Raw genomic sequence first — 16,486 nt, 5'->3', positions numbered from 1 at the left:
TGGGCCGCTAGGGGATTGGGCTGTGTGGGGAGTCGACAGGCGGGAAGTTAAGACCAGGTGCTAAAACCTTTCCATCAAAGGAAGCTTGGCGCCCTGAAGTCTCGCGAGATTTTGGCGGGACCCAATGGAACGTGGGGCCTGGCTTATCACCAGGGGCGCTTGTTGGGGGCGGAACTCGACGGGAGTGGGCCGGGCGTCGTAGGTGCCCGGCGTAGCGGCGTTTAGGCCGGGCAGCCTCTGTGAGGAGCGAAGCCGTGGCCATGAAGGAGGAGAAGGAGCATAGGCCTAAAGAGAAGCGAGTAACCCTGTTGACTCCCCCGGGGGCCACAGGCAGCGGCGGTGGGGCTTCGGGCGACACCGCCAAAGGGGAAGATAAGCAGGATCGAAATAAGGAGAAGAAAGAGGCGCTGAGCAAGGTGCTTGGCCGGCTGTTGGCCCGGGAGAGGGCGGGACGGGTCCGCCACCCGCGAGGATGGTTGGGAATGGGGCTGCCCTCTTCCTCTCCCAGTCTGCGCTTCTGTTTCTTCACCTGAGTGGAAATCGCGTCACCCTGTTTTCATCCATTCGTCCGAGATGGGGGGTGGTGGTTCCCCTTTCGGCCAAGCCCGGGGGTGCGAGTGAGAGAAAACGGGGGGCGGGATTCCCAGACGAGAAGCTTTAGGTCAGAGCTGTAAGATGATGGAGGGGGAGCGACAGTAAAGAGAAAGAGGAATTAAAAGGCTAATTGGAGGGGGATTATTAAATGGTGAGGGGGCCAGCAGGGGTGGGAGGAATATTAATGGAGGCGAGTTGAGCGTGAGTGGGGGGGGATTAATGGTCCGGGGACCAGGTCAGTTTCATCCTATTTGGGGAGCAACGACGGAACTTTTAGTATTCCTTAGAGTTTTTAATTCTTTACGTTGAATGAGGAAGGATTTTGTTTTACGATGTGTCGGATGTGGTAGGGCGATAGTAAGTCAAATGTTCCTGGCACCCAGAAAGACCAGGGTTAGCCTACTAATTTCTTGCTAATACATCTATTGAAAAATGGGTGCTAGAAAATGATGCGAAAACCAAGTGAACTGCGGGACTTCCGTTTAATAGAACCTTAAGATTTTCCTTTCTCCATGCAGTTCTCATTTCTAAGAGTTTATAAAAACGGTATTATTACTATGTTTGAGTAATTCTGAGCATTAGAATAGTTTTCTACTGGGTTTTTATAAGTGAGCTCATCTTTTAAAGACCGTCTATTTTCAGGGGCAGTGATTCAGGTATGACAGAAAACTGATTTGTACTAATTTGATTTTCCTCATTCATTTCTTAAGGTGGTAATTCGGAGATTACCTCCCACTCTGACCAAGGAGCAACTTCAGGAACATCTTCAGCCTATGCCGGAGCATGATTATTTTGAGTTTTTTTCTAATGATACTAGGTAAAATGAATAAATAAAAGAGGGTGGGGGTAAATGAAAATTTTTCATCCATTCTTTTTTTATCCTACTGTGGGTTTTTTTAAAGATTTTATGTATTTATTTGACAGAGAGAGAGATCACAAGTAGGCAGAAAGGCAGAGGGTGGGGGGAGCAGGCTCCTGGCTGAGCAGAGAGCCGGATATGGGAGTGGATCCCAGGACCCTGAGATCATGACCTGGCCAAAGGCAGAGGTTTAACCCACAGAGTCACCTAGGCGCCCCTATCTTACTGTTTCTATTTGATTTTTGAACTTGTCTCTTACAATATATGCATACTTGTAATTCAGCTAGACACCTGCAAGCACATTTACATAATTGCTTTCCTCTCTGCAGTCTGTATCCTCATATGTATGCCAGAGCATACATCAACTTTAAAAACCAAGAGGACATTATTTTGTTCAGGGATCGCTTTGATGGTTATGTATTCCTTGACAATAAAGGTGAGTCCTTGTAACTGAAGGGGAGTTTCTTTGTCATTTGTATGTTTAAGACAATGTGTGTATCACAGTGTTTTCTCAATGCCTTCATAGCTTTTCTAAAATTCTGGGTGATAAAATGTGCAACATTTGGAGAGTTTTACACATTTGCTGAGCTTACTGCAGTCTTAAAAACAGATGTGTGACTTTTCACAGCCCTTGGGTATTTTTATTAACCTGTTACTTTTGTAGTTTGATCCGCTGAATGAAATTACCACTGTTTTCTCTTCCTGTGGCAGTTTTGTTTGCCCTGGATTAGATGATCTGTTGTTTTGACTATTTACTAGTTATAGCAGTAAATACTAATAAATGACTCTTTGAACTTGTACGACATATTTTAAATATTTACTTGACATCTTGCTTCAAGGGCCAACATTGATTTATTTATTTTAATTTAAATCCTTTAAGCCAGTAATTCCCAGTTGGAATACTGTTCAACTTTCTAATTTGTATTTGTACTTAAAACATTGAACTTGATGATCTCTCACTTTGTATCCAGGAGTCTATAGGGAAGAAAAACTTCAGCCTTAACTCTTTTTATTTATTATCTGCCACTTGCAGCAAAGTGGTCAGGGAATTTAGCCAAAGAATGTCCAAGCTGCCATTTATCACTTTTCTTTTGGCTTTGTGATCATAGGTAAATGACGTATCTTTTTGTTGGGCTGTTTCTCAGTATTACTTCAAAGTTGGTAAAAATGAAATCTTTGTCAGGGAATAGGCCAATAAAAGTTGAAGGATTTCCACTACATTTGATCAGCTTTTATTAATCCCCAGTCCCCTTCCCCCACCAAAAGCAGTTACTTATCCACTCCAGCTTTATTCCAGTAGATAGCAATGTGTTCCTTGAAATCTGAGCTGTATTTTAACTTTTTCTTCTCTTTCTTTTTCCATATAATTAAACACGTGATGAATCTTGTTAATTTATTGTTTTTGAATATCTTGTTCGTCTACTTACTAATACTTTCACATTGTGTCCTTCCCTCCTAATGCTTAGACAACCGTTGTCTCGAAACTTACAGACTTTTCTTTTTCTTTTTTCATTTTTGTATGACTAACTCAGTCTGTTATATTGTCATGAAATGAGTGTTTTTGAAAATAGTGATTTAAGATAGCAGTTGCAGGGGGGAAAAGTCCAAATTCCTTAGCCTGGTAGTCAAGAGTCCTTCAGAGCCTGGCCTCACTTCTGGTTTTTTTTTTTCCCAGCCCCTCTTCCACAGTTCATTCTGCTTCAGTCTGGTTTATCTGTTGCTTCTCAAATAGATCAGTTAATAACCTAATCTGATTCTGCATTCCCTAGGATTTCCAAGATCATGTTTCCTCCCTGACCACTTTGTGATGCCTTCTGGTCATTTCTGCTTACTCTATTCTGGCTCACATCTACATGCCAATGATAGTGTTTTATACCCTTTATGACATTATTCTAGAGCAGGGATCTGGTGTATTTTCTTTTTCCAGCAGTCACTTGGTTTTTTGTATTGAGATATAACTCGCATACCATAAAATTCAGTGGTTTTTAGTATACTCACAAAGTTGTACCACCATCACCACTATGTGATTCTGGAATGTTTTCATTACTCCAAAAAGAATGCTATAACTGTCAGCAATCATCTCCCCTTCTCCTTCTTCTGGACATTTCATATAAACAGAATCATATAATATGTAGCCTTTGTGACTGCCTCTTTTACTTAGCATGTTTTCAAGATTCATCTGTGTTATTGCATATATTATAACCTGATTCCTTTTTTTGTTTACATTCTTTTAAGTGTGGTAAAATACACATAAATAAAATTTACCATCTTAACCATTTTAAGTGTATAGTTTAGTAGTGTTGAGTACATTCACACTGTTGTGCAACCAATCTCTAGAACTTGTTTATCTTGCAAGACTGAAACTCTATACCCATTAAATAGTAAGTCCCCATATCCCCATTTCTTTCTCTTCCCAGCCCCTGGCAACTACCATTCTATCTCTGTGAACCATCATTCTGTATAAAGTTGACCATTCTAGGTATCTCGTGAGTGGAACCATATAGTATTTGACTTTCTGAGGTTGGCTTATTTATTTAGCATAATGTCCTCAAGGTTGATCCTTGTTATAGGGTGTGTCAGAAATTCCTTTTTAAGACAGAGTCATATTCCGTTGTGTGTATACGTACACACTACATTTTGTTTATCCATTTATCTGTTGAGGGACATCTGAGTTGCTTCTGCCTTTTGACTATTGTAAATAATACTCCTGTGAATGTGAGTGTACAAACATCTATTCAGGTCTCTGCTTTCACTTCTTTTGAATATATACCCAAAGGTGAAATTGCTGGGTCATAATGTAATTCTATTTTTAATTTCTGGAGGAACCACCATATTGTTTTCCATAACAGCTGCACCATTTCACATTCCTACCAATAATGCATGAGGGTTCTAATTTCTTCATGTCCTTGCCAACACTTGTTATTCTCTGTTTTTTTTTTTCCTTTAAAAGCTGCCATTCTAATGGGTGTGAGGTGATACCTCATTGTGGTTTTGATTTGCATTTCCCTAATGGTTAGTGAGGTAATATTTTAATCTTTTCATATGCTTGTTGGCCATTTGTGTATCATCTTTGTAGAAATGTCTATTCAAGTCTTTTGAACATTTTTTAATTGGGTTTTTTGTTGTTACTGAGTTGTAGGAGTTCTTTATATATCCTGTATATTGATTCCTAATCAGTTAAATGATTTGCAGATATTTTCTCCCATTCCGTAGGTTGCCTTTTTACTCTGTTTTGTCCTTAGATGCACAGAAGTTCTTAATTTGATGTAGTTCAATTTACCTATTTTTCATTTTCATTGCCTGTGCTTAAGTCTCCTGGTGTATTTTTTTAATAACAGTTTTATTGCGATATGATTCACATGCCATACAATTCACCCTTTTAAAGTGGTTTTTTGTATATTCACAGAGTTGTGCAGCTATTGCCACAATCTAATTTTAGAATACATTTAGCACTCCAAAGAAAAACCCCATATTCCTTAGCAGTCATTCCCCACTCTCCCCCAACTATGCCCCCCCGCTCTAGGCAGTCACTGATCTTCTTTGTATCTCTATAGATTAGTCTAGAGATTTCTGATTGTATTTTTTAAAATGAAAATTGATCTGTAGATTTTTCCCCCCACAAATCAAAATATCACACTTGTAGAAGTTGAATTTAAGTGAATATTGTATTTCCCTGCCATATCTTTGCATTATGTTTTCAGTGCGAATTTGGGCTCCTTTGGTAACGCACTGATTTTAGTTGTGCCCGTGTGATTTATGCCCATTGAGAGGCCCCTATTCAGATGACTCCCAACCAAAGAGGCCTAGAGAGCAGTGGGTTGACTCTCTTGCATCCACTTTGTGACTTCTTTTGTTACAGCAAGTGTGGTATTTTTTCTAAACAGGTCAGGAATATCCTGCTATAGTAGAATTTGCACCTTTTCAAAAAGCTGCAAAAAAGAAGACTAAGAAAAGAGATACCAAAGTCGGGACTATCGATGATGGTACAGTATAGCTCTAGTTATATCATGCTCTTGCCATGGGTTTTTTTAAAATACCATCTTTGTGGGAATTAATTGGATTCCAGTCTTTTAAATAGGAAAACATACAGAATACAGTTCATGAGAAATGTAATTCACTGCTGAAAGCTTTGTTTAATTGTTACAATGGAAGTGGGTTTCCTGTAGAATTCCCACTCTTCCAGCTACTGCCATTTCATTCCTCCACCGTCGAGCAATATATTGTTGACTGTTGAGCAGTAAATTACCGCTGGTTTGTTGATTAGAAGACAGTGGGGGAAAATGAGATGTATCGAAGTGCAACTCCTTAAGGTCTCATACTGTTTTATGATTTTTTTTTTGGTTTCCATTTTTATAGAGGGGAGGTTTATCATTGAGAGATGGGATGGAAAAATTTTTATACTCAGGTAACAATATAAAGTAGCTGAAGTGGCCTGTTTTTTTTTTAGGTTTTGAATATGCAACAAACTGCACACATAGTAATTATATTGAACTGGAATAGAGGAACTGAAAAACTAGAATAATTGCCATATGGGGTAAACTGGGTCCGTATTTTGAGCTCTGTGTAATGTTATGTTGGATAAGGCCTTAGCTGTAATATTTTATATCTGATTGACATTTTGGAATCGTCTAGTTTGATTTCCATTATTTTTTATAGTAGGTATTTTATAAAGAAATGGAAAAGATTCAACACACAGGTACTTACTGGTTATATCACAGATTCAGATCTGGGAGACCAGATCAGTGACATGCTAGAAACTCCACAAATACAAGCAATGGAATGACTCAGACGTGTTACCCTTTCTGATGTCAGATGCATCTAAAAAACAACTCCAGGAATTACCATCAACTCCAGTGCAGCATGTAGGACCTCAAATTACCTTTCTGGAACACCTGATTTTCAGGTGTTGGGTTTACTTAAAGCGAGGTATACCTACACAGGAATTGCTTACATGCTATCTATTAATACTGTGAAGGTCCCATAACTACAACTTTCAGTTCTCACGTAAGTGTGACTCTGGGTTAGTTGGAGCAGTGACTTTTAAAACCAAACTACTTAACATTCCTGTGGTGTCTAATTATCCCTGACTCCATGTTATACCAGGCTCCCTTAGTATGTATGGGGGATAGGAGTTCCGAGAGTAAGGGACCAAAAAAGCCCTAAATGGTCTAGTGGGTGTGTTTAGGTTTATGTTTAATATTCCATGAAAGTTGTGTTAAAGTCTACTATATTTTCTGTTTACTTAAACAATGATTTAGATCCAGAATATAGAAAATTTTTGGAAAGTTATGCTGCAGATAATGAGAAAATGACATCTACTCCAGAGACACTGCTAGAGGAAATAGAAGCAAAAAATAGAGAATTAATAGGTAAGTGGGCAATAGGAATTAAGGACAATTGCTTTTTCTTCAGAAGACTTGTCTGATTCCCACTTCTGGCAGTTACTAGCTGTGTGACCATGGGGAAGGCACTAACTTCTCTGAGCCTCTGTTTCTTCTGCTGTAAAAGGCAGGTAGTACCTGCCTCACAGGGTTATGTAAATGCTTTGAGAAGATGAGCAAAATTCTCTGGGGCCTATTTTAATGTCACATAAATATAAGTGGAAAAAGTCTAAAGACCCATGGGACCTTTAGATATTGGTAAGCCTTTGACGATGAACTGGTATTTTCTAGTAACAAGCAGCTCACATTCCTGAAAAAAAAAATAGAAAATATCAAAAGGTGAAATTAGTTGCTGCAAAATTGAAGACTTCTTGAGAAAGTCTAGTTTGGATGTTCTAGTAGTAAATTGTCACTCTTCTAGCAATAAATGGTCACACCTCTATCAGCTCTAATCATAAGCAAAGCCCCTGACCCAAGATTTCCACTCTTAGGAATTTATCCAAAGGAAGTATGCTTTCAAAAAGCCAGCTATAAGGTGGGGTGCTGGGGTGGCTCAGTCAGTTAAGCATCCCGACTCTTGATTTCGGCTCAGGTCATGATCCTCAGGGTCATGAGATCAAGCCCTGTTGCTCAGCTCCACACTGAGCATGGAGCCTGCTTAAGATTCTCTCTCCCTCCCTCTGCCCCTCCCTGCTCTCTGTCTCTCTAAAAACAAACAAACAAAAAAAAACGCAAAACACTAAAAAAAACCCTAATTACAAGACTAGATAGCATTATTCAGAATATTGAGAATTACAATTCTTCTAAAACTTCTTTTTAAGATTTTATTTGTTCATTTATTTGAGAGAGAGCACAGCGGGGAGGGGGGCGGAGGGAGGGGCAGAAGGAGAAGCAGACTCCTCAATGAGCAGAGAGCCCACGGGGTCCAATCTGAGGACCCCGAGATCATGACCTGAGCTGAAGGCAGATGCTTAAACAACTGAGCCACCCACAGGCCCCCTAAAATGGTTTTTATTAATAGATGCAGAATATAAGCCCATCTCTAATGGTTTCCTTAGAATAAATTCCCAGAAGTGGAATTGTGGGGTCAGAAAGATTAGATATTTTTAGCTCCTTCAGTTTCTTCCCAGTTGAACAGATTTATATTCCCATCTGTAAAACAAGAGAATGTCCTTTGCACTCCATTCTCACCAACACCGGGAATTGCTCTTTTAAGAAATTGTTTTAATTTGAATTTCTTCACTTTTTAAAAAGTATTTTAAACCTTCAGAACTGAAGTAGAATATTGTGAAACTTCTTTCTGATAACGTACGTGTGAACTGTTTTAAGGGGTATACTTTCCCCACCTTGGGTGGTTGGCAGGGAATGTCAGAAAATGGAATCCTTTCTAGGGGTGGATAAGTATTATTAATAATCTGTTTACATTTATGTAGCTAAAAAGACAACCCCACTTTTGAGCTTCCTGAAAAACAAGCAGGTAAACCTTTTGTTTTTATAGTTCTCTCAATACTTTTATTTCATTGGTTCATGGTCTGTAAACATACGAGCATTGGGATCCTAGAGGAGAAATCGCGCTTTTTCCACCCTTATTCTTTAAAGATTTGGCTCACTGGCCTCACTCTCTGGCCCGCTCCTTTGGTCTGGTTGTTGGGCCAAGGATTCACTCTGCAAACCCAGAGAGTCTTTAGCTTATTCCAGAGACACTCCCTTGGTTTTCTGAAAGTCTCTGGAAATATAGCAGGTCAACAGTGGGAGACTGATACCAGCAGGCCCTGGTCTTTATTGTCATATTCACAATGGGGTGGGAAGGGGGTTAAAGAGATAGGATGCCCCTTTGTAGAAAGTAGGAAGGAAAGACGATCCAATTTAGTGGGTGCCCACCATACCTTCGGGATTAAGTTTCTGGTGGAGATTATCTTCTTGGAAGGCTTATGTTGATGTTTCTTTCCAGAGAATGAGAGAAGAAAAAAGAGAAGAAAGAAGGAGGCGAGAAATAGAAAGGAAAAGACAAAGGGAAGAAGAGAGGAGGAAATGGAAAGAAGAAGAAAAACGAAAAAGGAAAGACATAGAAAAGCTGAAGAAGATAGACAGAGTTCCAGAAAGGGACAAATTAAAGGATGAACCAAAGATTAAGGTATGAAAATAACTTAAATGGACTGCATGTTGCTAAAAATCGCATGTGTCTACTTCGTTAAATATGTGTGCATCTTGTGTTGGTATAAATACAGTTTTTTGGTTTTGTTGTTGTCTTTTTGCGGTGGGGGGGAGGTGAACCAACAGGAATCTTTTCAATACTGCTAATAGTATTATTTTTTAAAATTCGAGATAATTTCAACAGATTAAGTAACTTACATGATATTTCTTCAGTGAAGATCTGCGTTATTTTTATCATTGCGAATGTTCAATGTCTGGATTATTATTCTCTCAGTTCTTCATAAGTAAGGGCTTAGGGCTGGCTGGCATGAAGTGTGGGTTTTATTCAGCTTTTCCTTCATATTTGATACATGAAGTTGCCTCATCTGTTTGTTTTCCACTGTCTTCAGGTACACAGGTTTCTGTTACAAGCTGTGAATCAGAAAAATGTAAGGACCAAGTACATGATACAGAGCATCTAGTATCATGTCACACACACAGGTCTTAGTTAATAATAAGTCCTTTGGGTGGTGGTGGTAATGATAACCTGTAGAAAACTCTTCCCTGACTTGAGTCTTCTTCAAATCTGAGCCATTTTAAATTCCTACCTTAGAAGGAAGCCCAGGTACCTTCCTGATGCTCTGCTGGGTACCCAGAAGCTTCCACAATATACAGCTAGAGGACAGCTGTGCCTAAAGAGCTCTTTCTCTTCACGTGCCCCTCCTAACTGGTTGCCTTGTGGGAGTATTTAGGGATAAATACCCTGTGTCACATGCTTCCCCATTACCTTCTTTCATCTACCGGGAATCTGTGAGTGGCAGATTCTGATGGACACGCTGCATCTAGGAAGAGGAAAACTTGTAGAAAAATCCAAGCCTTACTGCTTCCCTTCTGAGGGCATGGCTTGGGCAGCTCTTGCTCCCACAAACGTTCTGGGGAAGTACCTAGTACTTCAGAGAAGGTCAGAAAAAATCTCACAGAGGTGGTGGCAGGGTCTCCTTTTATCTCCACAAAACTAAGCAGGCCAGGGTTTATTCCCCACAAGGCTCTCCTGGGCTCATTATTGGCAACAAGGAGCTTGGCAGTGGGGTGGAAGGTTCCCATCTTCATTCCTTCTAGTGATCTCTCTCTCTGCCACGCCACAAGCGACCTGACTTGCTATTCCTGTCAGCAAGGCAGAAGGTAGAGCCAGCCATACTAGAAACATTCATCAATGTTCTTAAGAGAGTAATGAACCTCCTGGCTTCTAACAAAGATGTTCATTGGGAAAATAAGAACACTCCCGATGAAGCCTCACGGGGAGCCCTTGCTTTACATTGGTGCCTCCTCCGTGTCCAGCTCGGACTTGCCGTCTGCCGTGGCTGCGCGCTGAAGTACTTCGCGCTTCAGTCTTGCGCTGCTTTGCCTTTCGCTTGGTGACTCGTGTGCCGCCTTCACCCTGAGACGAAGCTTTGTGTGATGCCTTCACTCTGAGACTCGAAATTCTTCCATTTTGCCTAAGAATCTCTCTGAATATCCGACGCTTGGGGGTATTCTAGAGAGGTTCATGGCAGTGGTGTGAGAAAGAAACTATTTTGTTAGCAATTTGGACTTTATAAAGCACGTTTATTTTAGAACTGCATTGTCATATATATGTGTGTGTCTCATATATATATGTATATATATATATATATATGTGACATTGAGCAGAGTTCCTACTCGGTAGAGATGGAACTTCACAGTCCTGTGAGGTATTTGGATTTTTAAATCAAATAATGAAAACTATGATTATACCATCATAAGTGTGTTATTCTCAGGCTCAAGGCAAAATTATTCTTGCAATGGATCTCTCCTTTGGTGACAAAGGCATTCATCATTCCAAGTACTACCAGAAAACTGTCCAACAGCAATCTGCCTAGCATTTTAAATTTGTGGCTTATTTTCCGCATCAAGCGATATCAATATGCCAGTTTGCTACAGAAGGAGTACTTGGAAGTGGGCTGACCCATCCAAAGCCAAAGGAGTGTTGATCCCATTGCCACAAGTGATTAAACCACTTTGAGTGGATGACACTTTCACATTAATGGCATCTTTTTGGTCAATCACTGCTCTTGTGCTCTAGTCATTCACCTGTAAGTTGAAGAGTATCTGCAGAAAGGGGCCTTCTATAGCCTAGATTCAAAATATTTAGTATATTATTTTCTTTGATAGAATCAGAAGAGAATGTCCCACCCTTCAAAATAAGAATAAATTTGTTCTCTTTAAAGCTACTCAAGAAGCCAGAAAAAGGAGATGAAAAAGAATTAGATAAAAGAGAAAAAGCCAAGAAACTGGACAAAGAGAATCTGAATGATGAAAGAGCCAGTGGGCAGAGTTGTACCCTGCCCAAGCGCTCTGATGGTGAACCTAAAGATGAAAAGCCTAAGAGGTCAGTAGTCAAGGGCTCTTTGGTACACTTGTTTACGGCATATTTCTACGTGCTAGTTTTACTGCCATGTCTGAGACTCGTGCCTGAGTTATGAGGGGTAGGGGGATGAGAAGAGAGGTTTCAAACATTCTAGCACCTCAATCTGGGCAAATGACTTCTGGTGTGCACTTTTTTTTTTTTTAACTGTTTTTCAAAATGCTAGTATTTTTTTACTCTGCTCCAGAAGTGCCCCCTCACTGTAGTGGCCAAGTCCTAATCAGAGACATGTGCATGCGTGACCAGACAGGCTTTGAGGGTGTCCGCTCAGATCTGTTTCCCATGCAGGCCCGAAGAGGAGAGTGTCCGAGACTACCGGGAGCGGGAGCGGGAGCGGGACTACGAGCGAGACCAAGAGCGCATCCTGCGGGAGAGGGAGAGGGAGAGGCTGAAGCGGCAGGAAGAGGAGCGCCGCAGGCAGAAGGAGCGCTATGAGAAGGAGAAGGCTTTTAAAAGAAAGGAAGAAGAATTGAAAAAAGAGAAAGAAGCCCTTCGGGATAAAGGAAAGAAGACTGAAAGCACAGAATCAGTAAGCAGCTCAGAAAAAACTGAAAAGAAAGAGGAAGTGGTTAAGAGAGATCGCATAAGAAACAAGGTGCTGCTTTTCGTTGTATCTCTTTTCATGAGGCTTTTTTTTTTGCCTGCAAGTGTAAAGGAAAGGGCCAGCTCACTGTTTATGACAGACTTTTTTAAAGAGGAGGTTGAACTGTCTGCAACTTTTTTTCAGTCTCAGTTGGGTCCTTTTATTAACACTGTAGAAATTTCAAACAGACACAGAAGTAGAACAGAGAATATGACACACACATCACCCAGCTTCAGCACTTACCAGCTCGTGGCCAACCTTTCTACTCTGCCCCATCCCTACCTCTCCTGGATTCTTTTTTTTTTTTTTTAAAGATTTATTTATTGATTTGAGAGAGAGAGTGAGCAAGAGCAGGAGGGGCAAAGGGAGAGGGAGAGAGAATCTCAAGTAGGCTCCACACTGAGTGCAGAGCTCGACAAGGGGCTCAGTCTCACAGCCCCGAGATCAGGACCGGGGCCGAAATCAAGAGTCGGACACTTAACCGACTGTACCACCCAGGAGCCGCTGGATTATTTTCAAGCAAATCCTAGACCTATAATCTTCTTTAAATACATCAGTATTAGAGACAGATTCTTTTTTTTTTTAAGATTTTATTTATTCGACAGAGAGATCACAAGCAGGCAGAGAGGCAGGCAGAGAGAGAGGGGAGCAGGCTCCCCACTGAACAGAGAGCCCGATGGGGGGCTCGACCCCAGGACCCTGAGATCATGACCTCAGCCAAAGGCAGAGGCTTAACCCACTGAGCTACCCAGGCGCCCCCAGATTCTTTTTCTTAATACAATCCCAATAGCATTTTCATACTAAAAAAAAAAAAACCCTAATAATTCTTTAATGTCCTAGCTACTATGTTGTTTTTCCGAATTGTCTCACTAATAACTTCTTTACGGGCTCTAAACAATGCCCACAAATTGTATCCTTTAAGTCTCTTAATCTAAATAACCTCCCCTCCTTTTGTTTTCCTGCCATTTATTTGCTTCAGAAACCAGTTTGTCCAGAGGAGCTATCAGCTCGAAATTGGTTGGGCTAATTATATCCCTGTGGTACCATTTAACATGTTTCTCTATCTTCTCTGTTTCCTTGAAAACTAGTAGTTCTATCTGGGGCAGGGGTCAGCAGATTTTTTTCTGTAAAGGGCCAGATGGTAAATATTTTAGGCCTTGTGGGCTATATGGTCTGTTTGAACCTCGAAACTCTGTAGGAAAGCAGGCATAGATAATATGTCAAAGAATGAGTATGTGTGCCTATTCATAAAAAAAGGTGGCTCCTCACCTACAGGCCTGAATATATTCAGGCTCTGTTTTTGGCAAAAATCCTTCATAGATCGGGGCACCTGGGTGGCCCAGTCAGTTGACTCAGGTCATGATCTCAGGGTTGTGGATTGAGCCCCACATCAGGCTCTGTGCTTGGTGGAGTCTGCTTTTCTCCTGTCCCTCTCCCTCTGCCCCTCTCTCTGTACTGTCTCTCTCTCAGATAAAGAAAGAAATCTTAAAAAACAAAAAAAGAATGCTTCATGAGATGGAGGGGTGCCTGACTGGCTCAGTCAGTAGAGCATGCAACTCTTGATCTCAGGGTTGTGAGTTCAAGCCCCACACTGGGCGTGGAGATTACTTAAAAATAAAATCTGAAAAAGAGAATACTTCATAGATTGTGTTGTGTACTTCCTGTTGCATCATATCAGGAAGCGTGTGACCTATGGGTGTCTTTCGAGTGTAATGTTCTGGTCAAGCAATAGCAATTGTATTGTGGTTACGGAACAGGATGTCCTTGTTCTTTGGAGATACAAGCTGAAATATTTAGGGATGAAGGGTCGTAACGTCTGCAGCTTGCTTGCAGGTGATTCTGTAAAAATCACAGGTATATATGTGTACTAGAGACAGAAGGAGCATGTGACAAAATGTTTATAACTGTGACTCTTAAGAGAAGGGTATTAGGTATTCATTGCACAAGTTTTGCAACATTTCTATAGATTTAAAATTTCTCTAGGTGATAAAGTTGAAAAAACAACTGATCAGTAGGTTCAGGTATGGTAAAGCCTGATCCATCTACCATAAAAAATTTTAGCCTGAGGGCCGCCTGGGTGGCTCAGTGGGTTAAGCCTCTGCCTTCAGCTCAGGTCATGATCCCAGGGTCCTGGGATCGAGCCCTTCATCGGGCTCTCTGCTCAGCGGGGAGCCTGCTTCACCCTCTCTCTCTGCCTGCCTCTCTGCCTACTTGTGCTCTCTCTCTATATCAAATAAATCTTTAAAAAATTAAAAAAAAATTAGCCCAAAATTCAGTTTATACAGGAAAGGCCCGATAAACATTGTTCCTTTCCCTTTATGTACCAGCATTCAGAGTAATGAGCTGGTGTCCCAGCCACTTCTAGGTAATCAGTGAGTTTTGTTTTGTCGCAATAATTTGTGGATTTAGAAATATTTGGCACATTCCAACTTGTTGTTACCAGTCATTGTCCTTGTTGATGTTTACATTGTTCCTTCTTTGCACAGTGGGAGCCCCATCATCCATTTCATTAAATACTATGCAGGAATCTTAACCTGTTTCAACATTTCATCTTATAAAAATAGTGAAACATTTTGCTGGAATTGTTCAGTTGAGAATAATGCTTTAAGGCTAACTTTCATACACCAGGGAGAAAGGGTAAGGAAGGCTCATGTGATTTTTTGTTGAATTCAAAAAGGGCCTAACGTCTAAGTTTTCCAGGATCCTTCTTTCAAGTAACACACGTTACTTGAACTGAGAGGTATGTGATGATTTTATTGAGGCTTATTTAGGAATTTGAGATCTAAAATGCCACCTAGAGAGTCTCAGGCTGGGGTGTTAAGTTGCCATACATGAATTAAGAAATAACCATGTTTGTGGCAAGTTGCATAGGGTCCGAGCTCATAATTTCAGGGAGGTCTCCACTTAAGACTGCATTCTTTATTACTGTTTTACTCCTGTGATCTTCTTACGTGGTAGTGAATGTTAAAGTCAGTTTACTGATGGGGAAGAGAGACAGGCAATGGCTGAGGTTTCAAAATAAAGGAAATTCAAGCTAATTCAGTTTATCTTGAGCTGGTTAAGAAAATTAGATTTATTGAAAACGTATCGTAGGGATATAAAATAATACTTAGAAAATGGTTGCTTTTATTTGGAGATGGGGAAAGGAAGTGGGCAGTTAGAGGCAAATTAACCATCGGTACCATTGGTTTGATCTCGTAGGAGTTGTTTTGGGCATACATCAATACATAACTTATGACTCTGAAAATCCCCTATAAATGTTGAGTAGCAGTGTCGTAACATTAACATTTAATTTTACTTTAGGATCGCCCAGCAATGCAGCTTTACCAGCCAGGAGCTCGAAGCCGAAATCGACTCTGTCCGCCCGATGACAGCACCAAGTCTGGAGATGCAGCGGCAGAAAAAAAGCAGGAAAGTGGTATTAGCCATAGAAAAGAAGGAGGAGAGGAGTGATAAGTCCAGAAGGCCTTAGGTGTCCTGACTGTCTAGGCAGCCAAAGAGCATGTATTAAGCAATCCAGAAGTGCCTTCGGGGCAAAGGAGTAGAGAGAGAGAAAGGGGACCGCTGTGCTGGTGGGGTACACTGTAGAGGAGTCTGTTTTTTTTTTCTTTGCGTCAAAGCAGGAGCCTGACTGCAGGTTCAGGTTGGAAGTTCAATTTCATTTTTTATGCAGTTCCTACAAATTAACTTTAAAGTGTCAGACAAAGATGGCGGAGAGGACGTGCATTGCAATTTGCAGGCAGGAAAGGTCAGGTGAGAACTTCATTAGGTATGACACAAGGAGGGGGGAAAAAAGACAGCTGGTTCTAAAAGCAAGGTTTGTGAAATCCTGGATTGAATTCTCTTCATTTGAGTGGAACAGAGTCACTGTGAAGTCTTGTTCAGATCTAGTTACATTCATTGTCGGTGGTAACTTGACTTTGTGTAGTGTAGGTGCAACAAACATGTAATTGTAGTACAAGGACGGTGGAGGCTATAACAAATTTTTGCCTGTACAAAAATTTAAACAGTCCTGTCGTGTCTATATCCTGTGTCCTAAAGTTTTAGGATTAGTTTTAGTTTCTTGTTTGCTTACATGAGCTTAGCACAAAGAGTATTTTTAAACATCTCCTTTTTTGCCTTTAGCAGTTTTTATATTAATAAGTAAAATTTTAACCCTTGTTTGGTTCTTGACAATCCAGTCTTTGTTTTAATCTTAGGTCTCATGATCTGAGTGCACACCCTCTCCAGGAAGGAAACCATACCAATATTTGTTCCTGTCAAATAGCAACTTTTAGTCCTGGCTTATTTTGCATTGATGTCAATAAATAACAGCATCGCTCAAGTGTGAAGCTCAGTGTATTTGTTAACTACTAAATAGCTATTCATTTTGAGACATTAAATTTTCGATACTGAATTAACCTCTTGGGTATTTTGAAAGGGAATGAAGGATACTCATTTCTGCCTTCACTGGCATTATGCCTTTATTCTTCCCACCAAGAAGATCAAATCAT

At 40.6% G+C, this 16,486-nt stretch overlaps 1 protein-coding gene across 2 annotated transcripts; it reads left to right on the top strand.

Annotated features, from left to right (window-relative positions):
- The first annotated feature begins 153 nt into the window (after nucleotides 1-153).
- On the top strand, nucleotides 154-16,317 carry UPF3B (UPF3B regulator of nonsense mediated mRNA decay). Of its 2 annotated transcripts, XM_032882285.1 has the most exons (11): nucleotides 154-416; nucleotides 1,305-1,411; nucleotides 1,783-1,889; nucleotides 5,338-5,436; nucleotides 6,712-6,822; nucleotides 8,268-8,311; nucleotides 8,786-8,968; nucleotides 9,378-9,416; nucleotides 11,214-11,374; nucleotides 11,699-12,005; nucleotides 15,297-16,317. In XM_032882285.1, exons 1-11 carry the CDS (start codon nucleotides 261-263, stop codon nucleotides 15,444-15,446), a joined length of 1,464 nt encoding a protein of 487 aa, XP_032738176.1. In that variant the 5' UTR covers nucleotides 154-260; the 3' UTR covers nucleotides 15,447-16,317. The 2 variants fall into 2 exon arrangements, with proteins under 2 accessions (XP_032738176.1, XP_032738177.1); XM_032882286.1 differs by lacking the exon at nucleotides 9,378-9,416 and having other exon boundaries at nucleotides 156-416.
- Nucleotides 16,318-16,486: the final 169 nt, after the last annotated feature.

Source organism: Lontra canadensis, unplaced genomic scaffold, assembly GCF_010015895.1.
Source record: "Lontra canadensis isolate GAN:19392208 unplaced genomic scaffold, GSC_riverotter_1.0 scaffold81, whole genome shotgun sequence".
Classification (NCBI taxonomy): domain Eukaryota; kingdom Metazoa; phylum Chordata; class Mammalia; order Carnivora; family Mustelidae; genus Lontra; species Lontra canadensis.
The sequence above is the reverse complement of the archived record's forward strand: the minus strand, read 5'-3'. Positions and strand labels throughout refer to the sequence as shown.